General features: G+C 47.2%; 1 protein-coding gene and 1 non-coding gene across 2 annotated transcripts in view; one reads left to right on the top strand and one right to left on the bottom strand.

Annotated features, from left to right (window-relative positions):
• Nucleotides 1-20790, top strand: part of Dcps (decapping enzyme, scavenger) — a 52716-nt gene that overhangs the window by 27978 nt on the left and 3948 nt on the right. The window contains exons 3-4 of the mRNA NM_153302.2: nucleotides 12180-12325; nucleotides 19672-19785. Coding sequence (NP_695214.2) covers nucleotides 12180-12325; nucleotides 19672-19785 — 260 coding nt within the window. The remainder of the gene's footprint in view (nucleotides 1-12179; nucleotides 12326-19671; nucleotides 19786-20790) is intronic.
• LOC120094476 (small nucleolar RNA SNORA48) lies at nucleotides 3794-3934 on the bottom strand. Its single transcript, XR_005488785.1, has one exon. It is a non-coding gene; the product is annotated as a small nucleolar RNA SNORA48 (small nucleolar RNA).

Genomic DNA, 20790 nt, shown 5'->3' with positions numbered 1-20790 from the left:
GCAGTTCTGTTCACGTCCCTAGATTTTCCATCTCCAGGATTCCCTCAGTGTATGTTTTCTTTATTGCTTATATTTCCATTTTCAGATCTTGAACGGTTTTCTTCATTTCCTTCATCTGTTTGTATTTTCCTGGATTTTTAAAAGGGATTTACTCATTTCCTCTTCAAGGACCTCTATCAATTTCATAAGATTGGATTTAAATCTCATGCTTTAGCTGTGGTGGAGTATTCAGGCCTTGCTCTAGTACTATAGCTGGGTTCTGGAGGTACCATATTGCCTTGGCTGTTGTTGACTGTGTTCTTACACTGGCCTCTAGCCATCTAGGGGTTCTTCGTGTAGCCTCTGATAAAGCAGGAATCTCCTGCCTGAGTGGTGGTTGGCCAGAATATGGGGGTGGGCGTCGGGGGTAGGTAGAGCTGTTGGGGGTGGGTTGGTGATGCCTTACTTGGGGTCCCTAGTGCTGGTATGGCCTTCATGGTAAGGCAGAAGTCTTCTGCTGAAGTTGTAGGCAGGATCTTTAAATACTTTTTAAAGTTTAAATTATAAGAGAAAATCGTGTGTCTGTGTGTCTGTGTGTGCCTGTATCTGTGCACATGTATGCAGGTTCTGGCAGAGGTCAGAGGCATCAGATCCCTTCAGGTTGGAGTCAGAGGTGGTTGTAAGCTGCCCAACACAGATGCAGGGAATCTTAACTCCGGTCCCCAACTAGAACAGTAAATGTTCTTAACCACTGAGCTATCTCTCCAGCTCCCCCAAATTTACTTTATTATTATCATAACTTTTTATTTATTTTGTATGTAGTAAGGGTTCTGGTATGCCACAGCATACATGTAGAAGTTACAGTCCAGTTTCTTTTTCATCCTGTGGATTCTGGGAATCAAACCCAGGTCATTGGAGTTGTCAGCTCCCTTGCCCTCTGAGCCATGTCTGTGTACCTCCATCCTAGAATTCTTTAGCCGAATTCCTAAGTGTGACAATACAATAAATACACTTCGAGATGCTCCAAGCTGCACACTTTCCTCCTTGCACCATTACTGTGGAAGCAACTTGAGTTTGAGCTTTTGCCCAGTTATCCTGTGTGGTCCCTGGGCCAGCAGGATCAGGCCACCTGGGAACTTGTTCGATGTAGAGATTCCCTGGCTCTACCCCAGGCCTCACACGTCAGGTGGCTGCGCTGCACATACAAACTGAGGTTTTTGGCTGATTAATGTTCCTTGTTTGCATTCAACATGCTGATGAAGATACCCAGCTTTATTATATACAGAAAAAGAAACATAAGCTAAGATTTCCCAATTTACAATTTTGATGATTCTGTACTTTAAACAATAGTAAGAGGGGGCGTTTTAATCCTTTTATTTGGGAAGTTGTTAAAAATACAATGTCTTCCATTGACTAGTAGAGTAGAAATCGACTTTAAAAACATTGAGTTGGGTTAGAGGTATAACTCAGTGATAGAATTCTTGTCTGGCGTGCATGAGAGTCTGGGTTCATTCATCAATATAGCAGAACAATAGCAAGAATACCAGATGTGGTGTCACGTGCCTATAATCCCAGTACTTGGACAAAACAGGCAAGAGAATTGCTGCAAGGTTGAGGCCAGCATGGTCTTTGTCGCCAGGGCCACATTGCAAGATTCATTTCTCAATACTACTACTACTACTACTACTACTACTACTAATAATAATAATAATAATAACAACAACAATAATTTATTCTTATTTTAACATTATATATGCTTCTGGCTCCATGTAGTTTTCAAAACAGGAATAATTTTAATGGTAGATACAGCATATATGTGATGTAAATTTTGGTGCTAAAATTTGTTTTGCACCTGGCATGCTAGTTCATGCCTTTAATGCTAACCAGAGGCAGGTAGATCTCTGAGTTCAAGGCTAGCCTGGTTTACAAAGTAAGTTCCAGACCGTCTAGAGCTATACAGTGAGATACTGTTTCCAAGAATAACAACAACAACAACAACAACAACAACAGCAGTTGTATTAACCTATGTTAATTAGACAAAATAATGGACTTCTTTAGGACAGTCTCACACATGTATATAATGTATTCTTTTATGTTGTTAACCTTTTATTCTTTGTGAGTTTCACATCAAGCACCCCAGTCCTGCTTATCTTGCCAGCCCTTCACCCTTAATCCCCCATCCCAAATAAAAATACACACAAACAAAAGCCAAAAGAACAAAGCAAAGGAAGCATCTCATCATGGATGCTGTAGGATGTCACAGTGTGTTCCACACTATATCCCTCTGTCCATACATCTTCACTTGCAAAATGTTCATTGCCATGTGTCTGGTTCAAAATATTTAGCATTTGTGACAATATCAATATTGGATCCTCATCAGAACTCCTCCAGTTATCCTTTTGTTTTCTGTATCCTACAGCTTTGGATCAGCAAGACTGTGCCTTTCAACCAATTGCAGATAATTTAGATTTGAGGGTGGGCCAACTCAGAGCCATAGATCTGGGCTGGGGGATAGCTAAGCTGGTCAGCCTTCCGAGTTTGCCTTTTCTGTATCACCAGGGTGAGTTTTCCAGCACTGCTTTGGTTAGGCCACCCAATGCCACCATTGGCAGGAGTCGAGGTCAGATCTCTTGCTCTTAAACCCTCAGGGCCAGTTCACGTTCACCCATACCTCCAGAGCCAGCTCCACTGTGCCTAATCAAGGCAGAGGGCCCACTTCCCCAAGGGCTGCAGCCTTGGAAGGGCTGGGGCAGCTCTCCCACTCTCAGATCCCTGGGGCTGGTTGACCTGTGTCTTCTCCATCAGGGCCATCTACATCAGGAGATGCAGGGCCTGTTCTCTTGAGTGCTACAGGACTAGCTCCCCAGCGCTCGTGTCCCCAAAGCCAGCTCTCCTGACTGCTGCACGCAGGTGGTGAGGGAAGAAGGGGGAGGACATCACCCCTGCACCCAAGCCACCTCACAGCATACAAGTGGTGGGGCCAGTTCACTTGACCTCATGACCCTGGGGCCAGCTTTCCAGATTGCTGCAGGCGGTGGAGCCAGCTCACTTTTACCCTTGGGGCTAGCTCACCTGCACCCCATTGACCAGGGGTAGCCCTACTGTGCTGCCCAGGTGAGGTGCAGGGCCAGGTTTCCCAAGTACTGCATCTGGTAAAGGGCAGGAATAGCTCTCCCTAGCTCATGACCCTGTGGGCAGAAGTGGTGAGGAGTGAAGGCATCACTTCTGTGCCTGTGCCACCCATGGGAGACAAGTGGTGGGGTCAGCTCACCCACACTTACACCCTCTTGGCTAACTTACCCACACTCCTGTCACCATAGCCAGCTCCACTGGGCTGTGTAGTCAAAGTGCAGGTCCTGCTCTCCTGAGTGCTGCAGCCATTGAGCAGCCGGGCCAGTTCTGCACAGCCCCTGGACATCCATGTGGTCCCTGGCAGCTGCCCCAACCACAGACCCAGCATGGTCCCAGGTGGAGGGGCTGGCCATTCACAACAGGCTGCTCCTCTCACCCTTGAGTCTCTAGTTCCCTCTCTCTACTTAATGCTCAAGCTGCTCCACTTCTCTTTCTCTCACATCCATACACTTCGTACGCTCACATTGTCATAGTTTTACTGCAAGTTGGCCACAAGGCAGGATCCTGGGTGGCATCCTCGGTCTCCGCTGATGTGAAGGCAGGTAGGTGCCTTGTGGCCTGCCTGTGCTGTGTGCTGGAGGGCAGGTCTCTGGGTAGCGTGGTGTTCCACGGGTCTCTGTATTCCTTCTCCCATGCTTCCCTACCTGGATTTGATTTGATTTGATTTGATTTGATTTGATTTTTATGAGTCCTAGACATAAGACAGCTTTGGCCACCAAGCCAGGCATCAAGCTAGGATGAACAAAGGACCGCCATCTGCTCTGCCCCTGACTGAGAGAAGAGCACCACCAGCAAGGTGTCTCTTTGCCCATTGCCAGGAGGAATGTATTGTCTTCAATACGGGTTCTATTGCTGTGATAAAACACCAGGACCAAAAGCAAGTCAGGGAGAAAAGGATTTCTTCCGCTTACACTTCCACAGTACTGTTCATCATCGGAAGGAAGTCAGGACAGGAAATCAAACAGGGCAGGAACCAGGAGCTGATGCAGAGGCCATGAAGAGATGCTGCTTACTGGCTTGCTCCCCCTGGCTTTCTCAGCCTGCTTTCTTATACAACTCAGGACCACAACCACCTGGGCCCTCCCTATCAATCACTACTCAGGAAAGTGTCCCACAGCTAGATCTTATGGAGACCTTTTCTTAATTGAGACTTTCTCTTTACAGATTTCTCTAGTTTGTGTCACGTTGACATAAAACTATCCAGCACATGCACGTTGATCACATTCATTGTTATTCTCTCTCTCTCTCCTCCTCCCTTCCCTCAGAGAGACATAAACAGTGTTTACCCTCTCCTCATGCAGTCCCAATGACAAGCCATGGTGCAGTTCCACCAGAGTGAGCTCTGGTGCTTAGGGAACCAGTGAGTGTATTGTGCTTTCTTACAGAGCAGAAGTGAGGAATGACAGTCAGGACTGCGGGTGACTTCCTTTAAAGTAGTCACACCAAAGGGCTACACTCAACGTGGATGATCACACTCCTTTGGCTGTGTAGATGGAGACCCTTCTCCATTTCCTTTCCTCTGTTTCCTCTAGTTTTCCCACAGACTCCAAGGCCATGCACAATTAGGACAGAATTGCACACATACAACTGGTCGGAAGGGTGGCTGGACACTTATTAGGTAAGGATCCCATGACCCCCTGCACCCTCATTCCAGGATAGAACTCAACAGTCAGCAAAGCCTAGCTATGGTGATCTTTGGAGAGTGGGCCCAGCCAAACTCCTAAAGATGATAGCAGTTTGGCTCAGAGGATAGTCCTGTATCTTTCCACTTTAATGACTTTTAAGAAGAACCTAGATTCCTAAGGCTCCTGTTTCCAGATCTTGAGATGTGGATTGGATACATGTCCTCAAGTAACTGCAGAAACCAAGGAAAGTAAGAAGGGACCATTGCTGGGGGTTGGTGACAGAGATGTTCTCCAGCTCTCTCAGTATTGCTGCTGCAAAACACATATTTTCATCTTTGTATTGGCTCTTGTTTTATTGAAACAGGGTCTTGCTAAGGCAGCCAGACTGATCTAGAACTCATGATGATCCTCCTACCTTAGCCTCCAGAGGCCTGAGAGTACAGGCATGTGGTGTTCTCTCTCTCTCTCTCTCTCTCTCTCTCTCTCTCTCTCTCTCTCTCTGTGTGTGTGTGTGTGTGTGTGTGTGTGTGTGTGTGTGTGTGTGTGTGTGTGTGTGTGGTGTTTTGCTGGGGATTGAATCCACAGTCTTTTGCATGTTAGAATGTTAAACACACAACTACAGAGCCACATATGGGCCTGTTTTACCCTCCAACCCCTCCAGGGTATTATTATGTAACCTCGACTGACCTCCCTAATGTACATCAGTCTGGCCACAAACTCAGAGATCTGCCTGCCTCTGCCTCCCCATTGCCAGGATTAAAGTTGTATAACACCACATCCAGCTCTTAAGCTTTGTTTTGTTTTTTAATTTTTGTTACATTAAAATATTTCCTACACATACTTGTCTATGTATGGCTGTGGTCTACCAGAGGGCATCATGGAGGTCAGAGACAATTTTTGCTTGGTTTTCTCCTTGCACCATGTGGGTCCCAGGAATGGAGTTCTAGGGGGTGGTGGCGGGGGTGTCATTGGGTAACCTTATTCACAGAGCCATCCTACACACTCTTATTTTTATTTTTTAAATTATGTGAGCGTCTGTATGTGAGTGTGGGTTTGTGCATATGAACATTTGCTGGTGAGTTGAGATGAAGGCATCAAATCCTGTGGAGTTAGGCACAGTTGTGAGTTGACCGATATGGGTGCTGAAAACCAAACTGCGCCCCCCCCCCCAAGAATAGAATAAGCTCTTAATTGCCAAGCTGTCTCCAGCCCCCTACCATCACTTTTATCTTTTTAATGGCGGAATAGTATTCTTTTATATTTGCTTTTAAAATTCTGCCTACTGATTTACTCAGTAATTTATTGTAGAAAATTGAAAATATTTGTATGCTTTTTGTAATGAAAATTCTAAGAAGTAATTTCAAAATAATGGCAACTTGAAGTTTAAAGACTACTGCTTCAGCAAAAAAGGAAATAATCACGAAAGTGGAAGGCTACCTTTCCAGTTGCCCAGTCACAGTGAAAGGGGAAGACATACTCATCACTCATGTGTCTGAGGAGTTTCAATGTCTGCAGATATATGTAAACAGGAAAATGGGTTTTGAGATGCCCCTGGGCTTCAGTGTTCAGGGGTTTCCTTGTAATTGAGTTGGGGACTATGTTAGCAGTGATGTTGAGACAGTCTATAGTTTTCATAGATAATCATTGAGTGGCCTGTGGGAGATATGCGTACGTGTCTTTCATTCCCAGGCATAGTTTTAACAGATGTTTGTGTGTTTATTGACCACTGACTCCTGACCAAACTCTTGATGAAATGATCTTAACAAAATTAACGATGTAAAAATGTAATTACTAATTTTGAACATTAGAAATTGTGCTAACAAGAAAAACACTGGTAGCGATGTATATCAGTTTATCGAAAACTGAGATGTTGCTAAGGGGAGGGGCCTCTGGGAAGTGTGCTGCCAGACATGTGTTTGTGTGTGCATATGCACTTGGTAGAGGACCAGTCAGAGATAAGTCTTGTCTTCCAGGAAGAGTGGCCAGTGCAGTGACAGCAGACCTCAAAAGTCAAGTGAAAATGAGCAAAGCCAAAAAAAGTGATGAGTGGGGTTTCAGTGGTGCCTCTGTGGGGCTAGAGACAGGGATGGGGGGAAGGGGGCTGGGGGTCGGGGAGGAATGAGAAATTGCAAAGCAAGTACCATCTGACTCTGTTTAGTTTCTGTAAATTCAACTTGCATTCAAAATGAAAAAACAAAATTTAAGAAGTCAGGGGCTGGGGATTTAGCTCAGTGGTAGAGCGCTTACCTAGGAAGCGCAAGGCCCTGGGTTCGGTCCCCAGCTCCGAAAAAAAGAACCAAAAAAAAAAAAAAAAAATTTAAGAAGTCATGTCAGACAGGAGTCTTTGTGAGGTGCACCATGGAATTGTTTATTATATTGTGAACATTCAAGGGGTAGGGGTGTGTGTGTGTGTGTGTGTGTGTGTGTGTGTGTGTGTGTGTGTGTGTGTGTGAAGGTTGTCCTGCTGTGGTCTTTTAAAGGATGCCAGCAGGAGGACATGGTTGGGGAATTCCTCATTGCTTCTCAGGCTACACAAACAGGAAGGGTTTGGGCTGGAAGAGTTGCTGCAGGGTATTGATCATGCCAAGCAGAGCCGGTGCTCCCTCTAGCCAACTTGCTTGGTGGCATTTGCCAGAGAGTCATCCCAAGAAGTTTTGCCTAGTGGCTAAACAAGGCTGTCACTATGGTGGCAGGAGCCTCAGGACTGCTCAGGCTTTTGTATCTGTTTCCTGTGTAAAATGGGACCATCACAATAACCCAGTCACTTGGCTGTGAGAAGCAATGAGTTTCTTCACTTACTGGCTTAACGTGGATTCTCTCTCTTGTGCATCTGTTAGTAACTCAGGCCAAGGTTCTGAAGGATATCAACACTTTTTTCCATTTTGTTAAGCTCTTACTTTGAAAACAGTGAAAGAACAATAACAAAAGCATCCCATAGGAAAGGAGTGAAGACAGTCAAAGACTTGCCCATCTCCTTTTCTGTCTCTTGCCCCTCCATTTAGATACAGTGCTGCTGAGGGTACAAGGATGGGAATGGACAAACTTAATTTTAGAAAAATCTCACATTCTAAAAATATATTTTTTTATTATTTTTAAGAAATATTTCGAGAGAGAGAAAGAGAGAACGCACAAATGTGTGGGGTGCAGGTGCTTGCAGAGACCAGACGTGTCAGATCTCACTGAAGCCAGAGTTAGATGCAGTCCATTGATTGTGCCTGTTCCTATGTCCCGTGTAAGCAGGACTCTTGTCCCATACAGGATCCACTGCAACCCCTCAGTTACATCCATTTACTCTCTTCTGGAGCAGTTCCTCAGGCTTCCTTTCTCTTTTCTAGCTTTAACATTGGGTTTTGTTTTTGCTTATTGAGACATGGTCTCTTACATTGCTTATGCTGCCTTCAAAACCCTGGACTCAGCCTTGCAAATCATGGGCTGCAGGCACACACTGGGCACACACTTAAAGCCGGCCTCTTTGGCAGAGTATTAAAGCCACTCACATTGGGAATGCTATTGGGACTTGGTGTGCTGGGGTTTCCTTATGACTGATTTGGAGTCTGCATCGGCAGCGAGGTTGAGGAGAGGGTGTTGGTCCCATCTCCTGTTCCCCAGCATCTTTTTAACAGACGTTTGTGTATTTCCTGAAGTTCAGAGGCAGGTGAGACTGTGGAGGCGAGTTGGAGGCTGCCAGTTGAAAGCAGAGTTAAGAAAGAAACATTGATTTTTTTTTTTAATCAAAGAGAATTTATTCCATTTGGGACAGAAATGTTCTTTCAAGGTTTAAAGCCCCCCCCAAAGCCAAATTCATGCATTCATTTGTGCAGTAATTACTGAGTGCCTACCATGTGAGAGGTGCCGGGGAAGAATAGTAAAAATAAAGAAGTCAGATGTGTTCTTGAACTTTTTGTTGTCATGAGGGGGTAGACAGGAAAACTGTGTAGTAAGTCAGTGAGTGGTAGGGGGAGAATACACAAAGGAGGATCATAGAACCTGACCAGGCTGCCAAGCTGGCCGGAAACCCAAGGGAGGCAAAGAAGCTTCAAGGATCCCTGCTGTGGGGATCTGGCTGGCACTGGGGACTGCTACAGTATGCCTAGAGAGAAGCCCTTGTCAGCACAGCGGGAAGTGGCCCAATAGTGGGTGCAGCAGAGGCAGCAGGAAAGGGGGTGGCATTTGGGGCTCCAAGAGAACCTGTGGGGTTCCAGCAGCTTCTGGAGAAGGAAGGGTAAAGCCTCTGGAGTTTCTCTGTGCTGAGGTGGGTGGAGGACAGGTGAGGGCTGGCTTGGTGAGATTCCTGTCTCCTTGCACCCTGGGTGGCTGGCCAGATCCATGACAAGCCTGGGCAGACTAGGGCTCGCTCTCTGGAACCACCAAGAGCCCCAGGCTATCTGCCCAGGGCTGCCTGTCCCCTGCCAGCTGAATCAGGCTGTTTTCCAGTGTCAACCTCATCTTTGTTCCAGGATCTCTCCCCAACCCTGAGAGAGTTCCCTTTGCCAAGGCCCATCTCTCTCCAGTTCAGGCAGCTGACAGCACTACAGAAACAAGGAGACACAGACACTGGTGTCAGCATTGTGCTCTTGTGTGTGTGAGAAAGTTCCTGAATGTCTTCCACCCACTGGCTGGTGTAGTTCTCATACCAGCACTGCCAGAATAGTGCCGTTATCACCTTCAGTTATGTAGGTGAGGGAAATGAAGCAACAGAGAGGGTTGGCCACTGCCTTTGATCACACAGCCAGTGAATGCAGACTCAGGGGTTATACTCAGCCTACTTCGCCCAAACCTCTACTCTCATCCTCTCTCTTGCACTACAGATGCCATGACATTTTCCTCAAGGCCCCTGAAAGGTCCAGGATGGGACCTTTCAGTCTCTTTTACGCAGTCTATTGGCTCTTGAATTGTCTGACCATAGGTTATTAGAGAGTTGTGAAGAATGAAAAGCAAGAGTTTTTTTTTCCCAGAAAATATCAGGTCCAGAGAATTAGACTTAACTCCTGGTGATCTAGTCACCATGCTTTACTTAATGCTAACAGCAGCTGAGAAGCAGCTTTTGTGTTCACCCTTTTTAACAGTCAAAGAATCTGAGCCTCTAAGAGGTCATATGCTCAGGGTCACCTAGCAGAAAGGGTGAACTATTTAGCTACTCTGATCCCAAACTCTGATCTCCCCACTATGCCACCCTGTCTCAGAGGTGATGGAATGTACTGTGTGATCACTGGAAGTCATGAGCTTGGTGTGTCACCTGTGTATGTCAACTGAGCTTGAGAAGAACTGGGCTGCCATCTGGAAAGATCACCAATTTTAAGCTAAAGTGGCCTTTGTTCCAGTTTTGCCTCTGCTGTCTTCAGCATCAGAGTGGATGAGCTTTGCATTCCTGCCACTCTCTTTCTCATTCACAAAAGTACCATGGAACCACTTCCATCCTGAGACCCAGTCTGAAAGTGTGGCCTGCTAGTTCATAGCTGGATGCTGATATAAAGAGGGAATGCTATTCCCTTGAAGATTGTACCTGAGTCCCACAAGAGGGGGCATGTGGAGCTCTTTAGAACCATCCAGCTGATTTTGCAACACCAGGGCATCAGTCTTCCCTGTCCCAGTAGTCTTTGTTGAGGCCTCAGCTATGCTACATGTTATTGACAATAGTGGGAAGGACTTAACCATAGCCAGGTGGTGCTAGACCAGAGCATTCGAATGTAATCTGTTCAGAAAAATGATAGGATTTCTCCCTGAACCCTCCAGACAAGGTTTCTCTGTGTAACAGTCCAGGCTTGCCCTGGAGCTCACTCTGTAGACTAGGCTGGCCTCAAACTCACAAGAGATCCGCCTGTCTCTGCCTCCCAAGTGCTTGGATTAAAAGTGTGTGCCCTCACATTGGGCTCAGGATTTCTTGATGATTAAAACTGATATTCTTGTCTAAATTTCCAGCACTTGGGAGACAAAGGCAGGATCTCCACAAGTTCAACTCCAGCCTGATCTATATAGTGATTTCTAGGCCAGCCCCAGCCTACAAAGTGAAACTGTACCAATTGGACAGACAGACACACAAATAGACATACACTGTGCCCTAGTTACGGTTGCTCTTGCTGTGTTGAAACACCATCACCAAAAACAAGTTGGGGCGGAAAAGGTTTGTCCTACACTTCCACAGCATTGCTCATCATTGAAGGAAGTCAGGACTGGAACTCACAGGGCAGGAACTTGAAGGCAGAAGCTGATGTAACGGCCATGAAGGGGTGCTGCTCACTGGCTTGTGTCCTGTGGTTTGCTCAGCCTGCTTTCTAAGAGAACCCAGGATCACCAGCCAAGGGGTGGCATCACCTTGATCCTTCCTCATCGATCACCAATTAAGAAAACGCTCTATAGTTGGATCTTATGGAGGCATTTTTCTCAATTGAGGCTAGAAAACTAACACATTTGACTCCTTGTCAACTTCACACACACACACACACACACACACACACACACACACACACGCACACACACCACTGCTAAGCTATAACCTTTCTTGTTTGTCCTCAAGATCACAGACTAATAACACTGCAATATAAAATATTTTACAAACTTAAAAAAATCCCAATCATTGCAAATTCAAACACTTTAAAATTCAGTCTCTTTAAAAATTCCAAAGAGCAGTTTGGAAATCTCTACAGACATTTGACTGTTACAGAGGAAGGGGACACTAACACTCAAGCTGAGGCTCGGCTACCCCAGAATTAGACATGAGACAGACAGTACACTGCACCATAGAATCATCCAAGCCAGAGTAATTGACGGTGCCATCTGAGAAACCTGGATTCAACATCTAACACGTTGTTTATTTATTTAATTGTGTTACCACAGTGTTTGTAGAGGTCAGAGACCAGCTTGCAGGAGTTGGTTTTCTCCTCCTACAAACTATTTTCAAGTTATCGTGTGCCTTTACCCCTGAGCCTACCCACAAGCACCCCATCCAGCACTTATGAAGTGTTTATAAGAGCAGACATTGTTCTAAGAGCTTCTCAGGTAACTGACTCACTTCATCCTCCAGTACATGACATAAGAACGGTTGCTGTCTTCATTTGGTAGATAGTAACACAGGAGTTAAGTAACTGGACCAAGTTGGGGGCCATAGCCCTATTCAGAGTGAGTGAGAAGCAGGCACAGGCAGGCCTTAAGCCCAGGCCTTAGGCCTGGCTCCAGAATCCACACTGAGCCACTAAGCTACTTAAGGGAGCCACTAGGATTCAAGCTACACTTCCTGCTTTGTATCCAGAAAGCCACATACCTAGAAATTTGCATAGAACAAGTGAGAAACCTTTGGTCACTCTGCTGGGAAGGTTGGGTGGTTATAGTTCATTTTATGAGGGGCCAGTGAACCAAGAGTAAAAGCCTTTTCCTGCCAGGAATGTGGCTTACCTCATGAATTTAATGGTCTTATTTTCTAGTCAGACTTTTGTTGTATCATTGTAGATATAAAAACAACCGTGGTATACCCTGCCACAGAGAAACACCTGCAAAAGTACATGCGTCAGGACCTCCGCCTGATCCGAGAGACTGGAGATGACTACAGGAGCCTCACTTTACCCTACCTGGAGTCCCAGAGCCTCAGCATCCAGGTGACTCAGTCTCATAAATGTTGACCCTGAAGCTGGTTCTGTCTTTTGGCAAGCGCCTGTTGGGGGTCATCCCAGAGATGGTCCACAACTACCCAAAGGCCTGGACAGCCTGTGTGACTGAGAGGCTGCAGAGAGAAGTGTGGACAGACTCTGGGGTAGAGCCTCCTGGTGTGGGCTGGTTGCTGTTTTATTCAGGACAGTCAGGGCAGGCTTTGTGATCTTTCGCCCTTTATGAGGTTCTGGAGTGTTCTACTGTCGTTCTCTGAGAAGTCCATCTCACTGGAGATATTTTATCTGCTCTGTATAGCCCCGTATAGCCTCTGACTCACTGATGATCTGTGAGTGAGTAAAGGCCTTCTGCTGGGTTTAATGACCTTGATCCAGCATCTTATCTCCCTAGTCTTTCCTGTAGCAATCCAGCTGCAGGAGATAAGTCTCAGAGCAAACACTTCCTGTCACTCACTTCCCTGTGTTCTGTCCACAGCAGGCTGTATTCTGTGGTCCCCAGTGTGTGTTTAGTACAGACCTGTGTATACAAAGGTGACAGCAGAGTACTCTTTACAGGATGCTTAGCTCAGACATCCTGGCAGTTCTTTGGGTTTAGGCCCAGTGCCAACCAGAGCCTCTGGCTGGAATTAGCCCCACGTGGCTACTCACAGTTAAATATGATTGATGCGTATGGATGAGTTACTTCCCTGCCCACTCACTGGCTTCGGTGTCTCCTCACTGTTGCTCACTGGCGTTCTCTTTGGGCCTTTTTTATACACTCTCCAGACTCAGGGCACATGGTAAAAAGAATATTCTTGTGTGGGACACTCGCAGCCATTCCTCTTTAGTTCAGAAGTGTGGGGGTGCTGTTCTATCAGTTGTAACAGAACTGGGGTGGGGGGACTGTCTGTGCCTGAGGAACATTGTCCCTGTAGGAGGCCTTGTGCTGACAGCCGTCTTTCCCATATAAGACTGGACGGTCCAGCCAGTGCCACCAGCTCAGCATTTGCTCACAGACTGCTTTGGCTCAAGGTCTTTTATTTTCTCCACTCTTTTGTAAATTTCGAGGTAAGGTGTCCTAGTTTCATTTCAGTTGCTGGGATTAAAATATCTTGATAAAAAGCGACCTGGGGTGGGGGTTATTTTAGCTCACAATTCCAGATTCACGGCTCCCCCACATCTCATCACTGTGGGGAAGTCACAGTGTCAGAAGCCACATCCACAGGTAAGAGCGGAGAGAGTGAGTACACGCATCCTTACTGCTCAGCTGGCTTTCGCAGCTTTAGCTCAGGCCAGGGCCCCAACCCAGGGAACGGCGCGGCCCACATCCAGTCTGAGTCTTCCCACATCAAGGAAATCACTTAAGACAATTCCCTACAGCAGTGGTTCTCAACCTTCCTAATTCTGTGATCCCTTAATGCTCCTCATGTGTGGCGACCCCCCAGCCATAACATTACCTGGCTGCCACTTCATAATTGTGACTTTGCTATTGTTGTGAATTGTAAGTAACTGAGATGTGACCCCTACGGAAGGGTCACTCCACCTCCAAAGAGGCTGAGAAACAGCTGCTACAGGCAGGCCTGGTGGAGACTCTCTCTCTCCCTAGGTGATGTATTTGTTGTGTCAAGTTGATACATAAAAGTAACAACCACACAAAGTCTCATTTAGCTCAGGTGGGCAGCACACTCCCTAGGTAGCAGAAGATGACCTTGAATTTCTGATCTTTTTGCCCCTTTCCCCAAATGCTAGGGTCACAGAAGTATATTATCACACTCAGTGGACATGGTATTGGGGATTAAACATGGGGCCTCATTCCTGCTAGGCAGGCATTCTACTAGAATCTGTACATCCCCAGTCCCTTTCTTGGGGCTGGCACTTGTTCCGTCTTGTGGAAAGGAAGTGCCTCTACATTCCTAGATAACTTTGTGTAGGATCCTAGAGGGACCTTCTAGAACCTATTTTCTGTGGGGCTGTTTGTCCATATCTGGGTTTCCAGAGGAGAGGCCCTCGTCTAGTTGACGTGAGTCATGTAACTACCTCACTGTGCACCATTACCCAGTTCTACTTGTAAACAGAAGGAATTCCTCAGAACTCCTTTCTTTCATATCTGATTGACACAAGTTTCTAGCATAACTGGTAGCAGTCTCTTCATTACTGAGTATCTGCTGTACAGGGCTTTAAGCAGGCTCCAGTTGACAAACTCTTGCTAATGTCCACACATTCAGGGAAGATGGACATGGAGATAGATACCTGTGATAACGACACAGGCCCATTGGTGTGAGCATAGTGGTGATGCGGTGAGAGGAACCACTGTAGACTTGGAGTCAGAGAGACGAAATCCTTCTCTTGCGCTCCAGGGGATATATAGAAGTGGTATTGATGTGACTAGGCACCGGTAGGTAACCCAGGGCTCAGTGGGAATGGCCCTGGGTGGCCTAGAGGAGGTCTGTGGACCGTGTTCAGGAGACTGGAAGTTCACAGGCACTGGAGGACATTCTTAAAAATAGCAGCAGAGGGGCTGGGGATTTAGCTCAGTGGTAGAGCGCTTACCTAGGAAGCGCAAGGCCCTGGGTTCGGTCCCCAGCTCCGAAAAAAAGAACCAAAAAAAAAAAAAAAAAAATAGCAGCAGACTGTTTTGTATCTACTGCCTGGCCCTTTAAGGACTAAAACTGGGGCTTATGCTTCTTATTTTCCGAATAGAATTTTTCACATTTTTATTTTTGTTTGTGTTTATGTGTGTGCACAGAGACATGCACCATAGTGTACAGGTGGAGGTCAGAGGATTACTTGTGTGTTTTGGGGATCGGACTCGGGTCATCAAGCCCGGCAAGAAGTGTCCTTATCTACAAGCCGTCTTGGCAGCCCTACATGTACATTTATTATTTATTATTCTGTGCTGTTTATTCTCTTTTCCTGCCATGTATATAGGCGTGTGGTGTGGGTGCATGTCTGTATACACGTTTGGATCTATGCAGGTGCACATGCTTCCTGTACTCATGGAGGCCAGAGGTTGATGTTGGTTGTCTGCCCCCACCGTTCTCCACTTCATTTACTGAACTGAGAGCGTGTAGATTCAGCTAGGGTAGCTGGCCAGCCTGCCCTGGGGATTCCCGACCTCTGCCTCCTGGGCACTGAGGTAGATCACTACCAGCCACTTTTTGATGCGGACCCTAGGGATCCGAACTCTGGTTGGCCCTTCTGCTTATGTGGCCAGTGCTTTATCTCCTGAGCCATTTTCCCAACTCTAAATATCTGTGATGTTTCTAAGGATGTGGATAGCATGATCAAATTTAACAAGTGCAAATGGAGCAGGACTAGAAACCAGCATGGGTCCAAAGCAGGGAAGGACAAGGAGCCACTCAGGAGGAGGCCCCAGCTGGGTCTCAGGGCTCACAGTGGTGATGCAGAGAGGAAGGACTGTGGGCTGACTCTGGGTCCTCCCAGAGTGAAGAGTCGACAGTGGGGCCTTCTTTAATGAGGGCAGAATGTTGACCACTATGGGAGGGAAGCTTATGTTCAGGAAGACAGCATGCTCAGTTTGGGGTTTATTTCGCACATCCTAGGTGCCAGGAACTGTTGTAGGCATTTTACATACATTATCTCAAATTTTCATGACAGAAAACCACGCCATCTAATTCCAGCATCTGGGTTCTTAGCAAGCTACTCTGTCTGGTTCCTAAAATTTGAAGTAGATGTAACTTCCTAGTAAAACATCCAATTACCCAAGATGCACAGACCACATGAAACTCAAGGATGATCAAAATGCGGATGCTTTACTCCTTCTTTAAAAGGGAAACAAAAATATCCATAGGAGGGGGTAGGGAGGCAAAGTTTAGAGCAGAGACCGAAGGAACACCCATTCAGAGCCTGCCCCACATGTGGCCCATATATATACAGCAACCAAAACTAGATAAGATGGATGAAGCTAAGAAGTGCATGCTGACAGGAACTGGATATAGATAGATCTCTCCTGAGAGGCTCAGCCAGAGCATGTCAAATACAGAGGCGAACACCAGCAGCAAAACACTGAACTGAGAACAGGACCCCCATTGGAGGAATTAGAGAAAGGACTGAAGGAGCTAAAGGGGCTTTCGACCCCATAAGAAGCACAGTGCCAACCATCCAGAGCTTCCAGGGACTAAACCACTACCCAAAGACTAGACATGGACTGACCCTGGATAGGTAGCAGTGAACAGCCTTGTTGGGGCACCAGTAGAAGGGGAAGCCCTTGATCCTGCCAAGGCTGGACCCCCATTGTAGGTGATTGTTGGGGGGGTGGTAATAGGGGGTGGATGGGGATGGGAACACCCATATAGAAGGGGAGGGGGAGGGGCTAGGGGGCTGATGGATAGGAAACGGAATAACATTTGAAATGTAAATAATACCCAATTTAATAAAAATAGAAAAAAAAATCCAGTAAGGACAGGAAGTGGCAGTGGTGTGTCTGGACCTGAAGCCTTCAAGGTCATCTGGTTAAATTGCCCATCTGTAATCGGTCACATCCAGCTTCTGCATCTGCTAGTGTTTGGATTCTCATTCCTCTGGCCAAGAGCAGTGGGGCATTTTCCTCAACCCCTGAGAAGAGGTTTCCCTGCCTGGAAATTGTGACTCACAGCTCCTCTGTGTTAGGTGTGTGAGAACTGAGAGGCATCTCATTTATCATGTGCCCACTGCTGTGCCAGCACAGAAAAGGATTCCAAGTGGAGCTGCATTAGCATACTCAGATAGCACAGAGGAATGGGGAAGAAGTGTGTGGTGCAGACCTGGATAGCACAGACAGGAGGGAAAGCATGGTCAGAGGAGGACTGGGGATGTACGTAGCGTGAAGAATGGAGGGAGGGTGGCAAGGGACCAGATGTTGCATGTGAAGTCCAGGGAGGAAAGAGGACTTACAAGTTGTTGCCCTGTCGCACCATAGTTCCATGGATTCTAGAAAGCACTGCCCACCAGTATCGGCTTTCAAGGGCAGCCCTCCCACTCCCTGGCCCTGTGTTATTTGTGTGAATTTAGTGTGAATTTCGTTCCCTTCTTTCCCAGCCTGTCTTCTCTGGCTGCTGGCCATGAGAATTCCTGTGGATGCAGGTTCCTGTCCCCTGGCCTGGCTCTCCCCAGGAGGCAGGATATGCTATGCCCCGGCTCCTAGGCTTGGAATTGTATGGGCTTGCCTGCACTTCCTTACACTGTTTCTTCCTCACTTGCAAACTGTCCCATAGAGCAACACAAGTGTGGGACAGCTCGTGCTGTCCTTACACATGCCCATGGCCGCTCATCCTCCAACTAACCCCTTTCTCACTTTGCCTCCTCCATTAAACTGTCCCATTGTTGTCTCTGCGCTGCTGCTGTTCTTGGGTGCCTCCATCAAGCAGGCTCTGGGATAGTTCTTATGGGCATGCACAGAGACTGTTTTGGGAAAGTGGATTTAGTTGCTTGCCCATGGTGCAAGCAAGTCAGGGATGAGCTAAGGTGGTGCTGTCATGCCCCAGAGCTCATTCACGCTTTGTGACTGTGTGCGTTGCCCTCCAGTGGGAACCGTGTGCCTCTGGGCAAGGGATAATCTGGCAGTCCAGGCGTGCGGCGCCCCAGGACTCTCCATGGTAGAAGAGAGTCAGTCTCTCTCCTCCATTTCTGGGAGACTTCAGTCAGCTTTGCTGGCTCTTTTTCCTCTACTAGCACATGCCCAAAGATGTCTCTGGTGGCAGGGGAAATGCTCTGGAAGAAGCTTAGCCCACTAGCTTGTGTGTGACTCAGCCTCAGGTACTTTGTGAAGAATCCATCCCCAAGTTGAAGAGTTCTAGCAGGCTAGGGCATGGAGAACTTGGCAGTGGCAGGCCTTAGCCTCTCTCCCTTGTAAACCAGAGATCACATCCCTAAAGTTAGCCACCATTTGGACACTTCCTTCTCCTGAGGCTGACCACCAAGATCCACATATCAAAGACCCCCCCCCCTTTTTGATACCGTAATTAACATAGCCAATCAAAACATACCACTGTGTCCTAGCCCATTCTGACATAGACCTCCCCTTTTTCCTCTTGAAAAATCACAGCTGGGAGGCTGTTTACTGATGTTTTCTGCCCGAGTGAAAAGTCAGTCACTATACTTTTCTTTCCTGCTTCATAAAGGAAATAGTGTTAATAAAAGGAAATATATGGAAACAGGTGTTTGGGTGTGGCTTGTGTCTAACCCTCTGGGGGTCCGGAGGGAGCACCCTGCTGTGTGAAGTACCCTTCACAGGTAAGTGTTCTCCCTAGGACAGACCATGTTGTCCTAGGGAGGCCCCTTGACTCATTGGTCTGTCCTGCAAACTGGTTGTGGAGTTGGCAGACCCTCTGGACTGAAGTGTCTCCTCGAGTAATTGTTGGGAGCCCAGAAGCCAAGATATTCTTAGCAGATATCCTCTACTCCCAACCTGCAGGCAGGCCCTTGCTTCTGGCCTTTGGGGACACTGCCTGTGCCAGCACTTCTTAGAGTGGGAAGAGGATTGCAGTGCCTTCCTTCCTCTATCCAAGAGCATGGAAATCCTTCTGACTTGAAGAGGAGATAATGGTGTGGCCCCAGCTGCTCATTCCATTCCATCCCCCAGCAGCTCTGTCTTTTGGACATGGTGCACTCCTGGGTGGAATTGGCTCTCGAAGCTGGGGAAATGGAGAAAAACCAGAGGCATCTGGGCTCTTGATGCTGAGAGCTTGGGAGCACCTCAGCCTAACCTCCTTAAAGCCTGGCTTCCTCACAGAGGTCCCTCGGGTGTATCTGTACAGTGATGATCTTGGAGTCTGTTCAGGACTGGGGAAGGGGCCTCCAAAGATTGCCAGCTGCCAATCAGAAGGTGGTAAGAGGCCTCGAGGTCCTGTGACCGTGTTACTGAGACCTCTTCTGCCTGTGTGGCTTTCTGTGTTGCTTTGACTTGTGGGGCCTGTCAGCAAGGCCTGCTGCTGCAAGGCCTTCTGCTACATAGCATATCAAACTCCACATGCTGGTTCTCTCACACTCACTGCCTGTAGAACCAGAGGGTTACTGTACTGTGGGTGTCCGCCATTGCAGAAAGAAGCTTCTGTGCCCTTGTCCTCCTCAAAGTCCTCATCTCCCCTGCCTTGTTAGACACTAGAGGTTAATACAGGGCAAGCAGGGTGTGTGTGTGTCTATGTTGAGCATGAGATAGAAACCTAAAGGGCCCAGCCCTCTGTGAGCTCAAAGGCCTGTATGAGGACAGTGATAAGGCGTCAGCTATGGTAGAAGTGGAGAGTCTTCCAAAGCCAGTGAGTGTCCATGTTGAGTTTGTGTCCATTTATAGCTGGACCAGTTCTCTTGGAAGGTTCCAGTCAGTGTAAGTAGATTTGTAAACTCTTTTTCTCTCCTTCCAGTGGGTATATAACATTCTTGACAAGAAGGCCGAAGCTGACCGGATTGTCTTTGAGAACCCAGATCCTTCTGATGGCTTTGTCCTCATCCCAGACCTCAAATGGAACCAGCAGCAGGTAAAGACCAGGTGCTAGAGCACTCGGACCTCTCAACTCCCATGCCCTGCTCCCTTATAGCTCTGATTACTATTTTCCAGCAAGGAATGGCCTGAGCTCCTCCAGCTGACAGTGCCTAGCTGTTGTAGGCAGCCACGTTTGCTTCCATGGGTCAACCTAAGGCCTCTCCTCACTGCTCTTAGCCAAAAGGCATCATGGGGGTGATGTTTGCCTCCTTGGCTTTATGGGCAAAAAGCTGTGTCCCCTCGGGCAGCCCGGCACCTGGAAATTCTGTGTTAAAGCCTAATTGCTCATGGGAAGTAGGTGTGGACAGGAAGGACTGCCTCCTGAGATGGAAATGCTTGTGACTGCAGATTGCAGCCTAGGGGATCTCAGAGAGTCCTATTTTATTCAGTACCTCAGCTCCTTGACTTGTGACAGCAGTGAATTGCATTGTCCCTTTAGAAGTTGACAGCATATCTAAGCTTCTGATTCTTGTACTGGGTTGAGGGTCAAGGCAGGGATCAAGGAGATGGAAAAACTGCAGCTTTAAGGAGCTTTCCTGGCACTCTTCAGTCTTGCTCTCCACCCCTCCTGGAAACATTGTTCTCCCTTTCTTCTTCCTCTTTCTGCTAAGGCTCAAATGTAAGGTGCCAAGCATATTAGGCAAGAGCTCCAGCCATGAGCTGTCTCTCTAGCCTTAGAAGTATGCATTTATTATCCCCAAACTGGTGGCCCTGTACATTCATTTGTTCTTCCTTTCATCCATTCAACAAATAAGTAGCAAGTGTCTAATGTTTAGAGTTTATTCCTTCCTAGGTCATGCTTCCCCTGCTCCTTGGTTTGTTCCGTTGACACAGGGTCTTGCTCTGTAGCCCAGTCTAACCTCAGCCCTCCTGAGATGTGTGCCACCGTACCTGACTTCCTCAGTTCTATCAAGAGATGGCCTGTATGTTTTCCCTTTTTTGTCATTGCTTGCCCATAGTTAAAGTAGATCTAATACAAAGGCTGCATAGGAAGAGTAGC

The sequence above is a fragment of the Rattus norvegicus genome, chromosome 8 (assembly GCF_036323735.1).
Source record: "Rattus norvegicus strain BN/NHsdMcwi chromosome 8, GRCr8, whole genome shotgun sequence".
In the NCBI taxonomy this organism is placed as follows: Eukaryota; Metazoa; Chordata; class Mammalia; order Rodentia; family Muridae; genus Rattus; species Rattus norvegicus.
The sequence above is the reverse complement of the archived record's forward strand: the minus strand, read 5'-3'. Positions and strand labels throughout refer to the sequence as shown.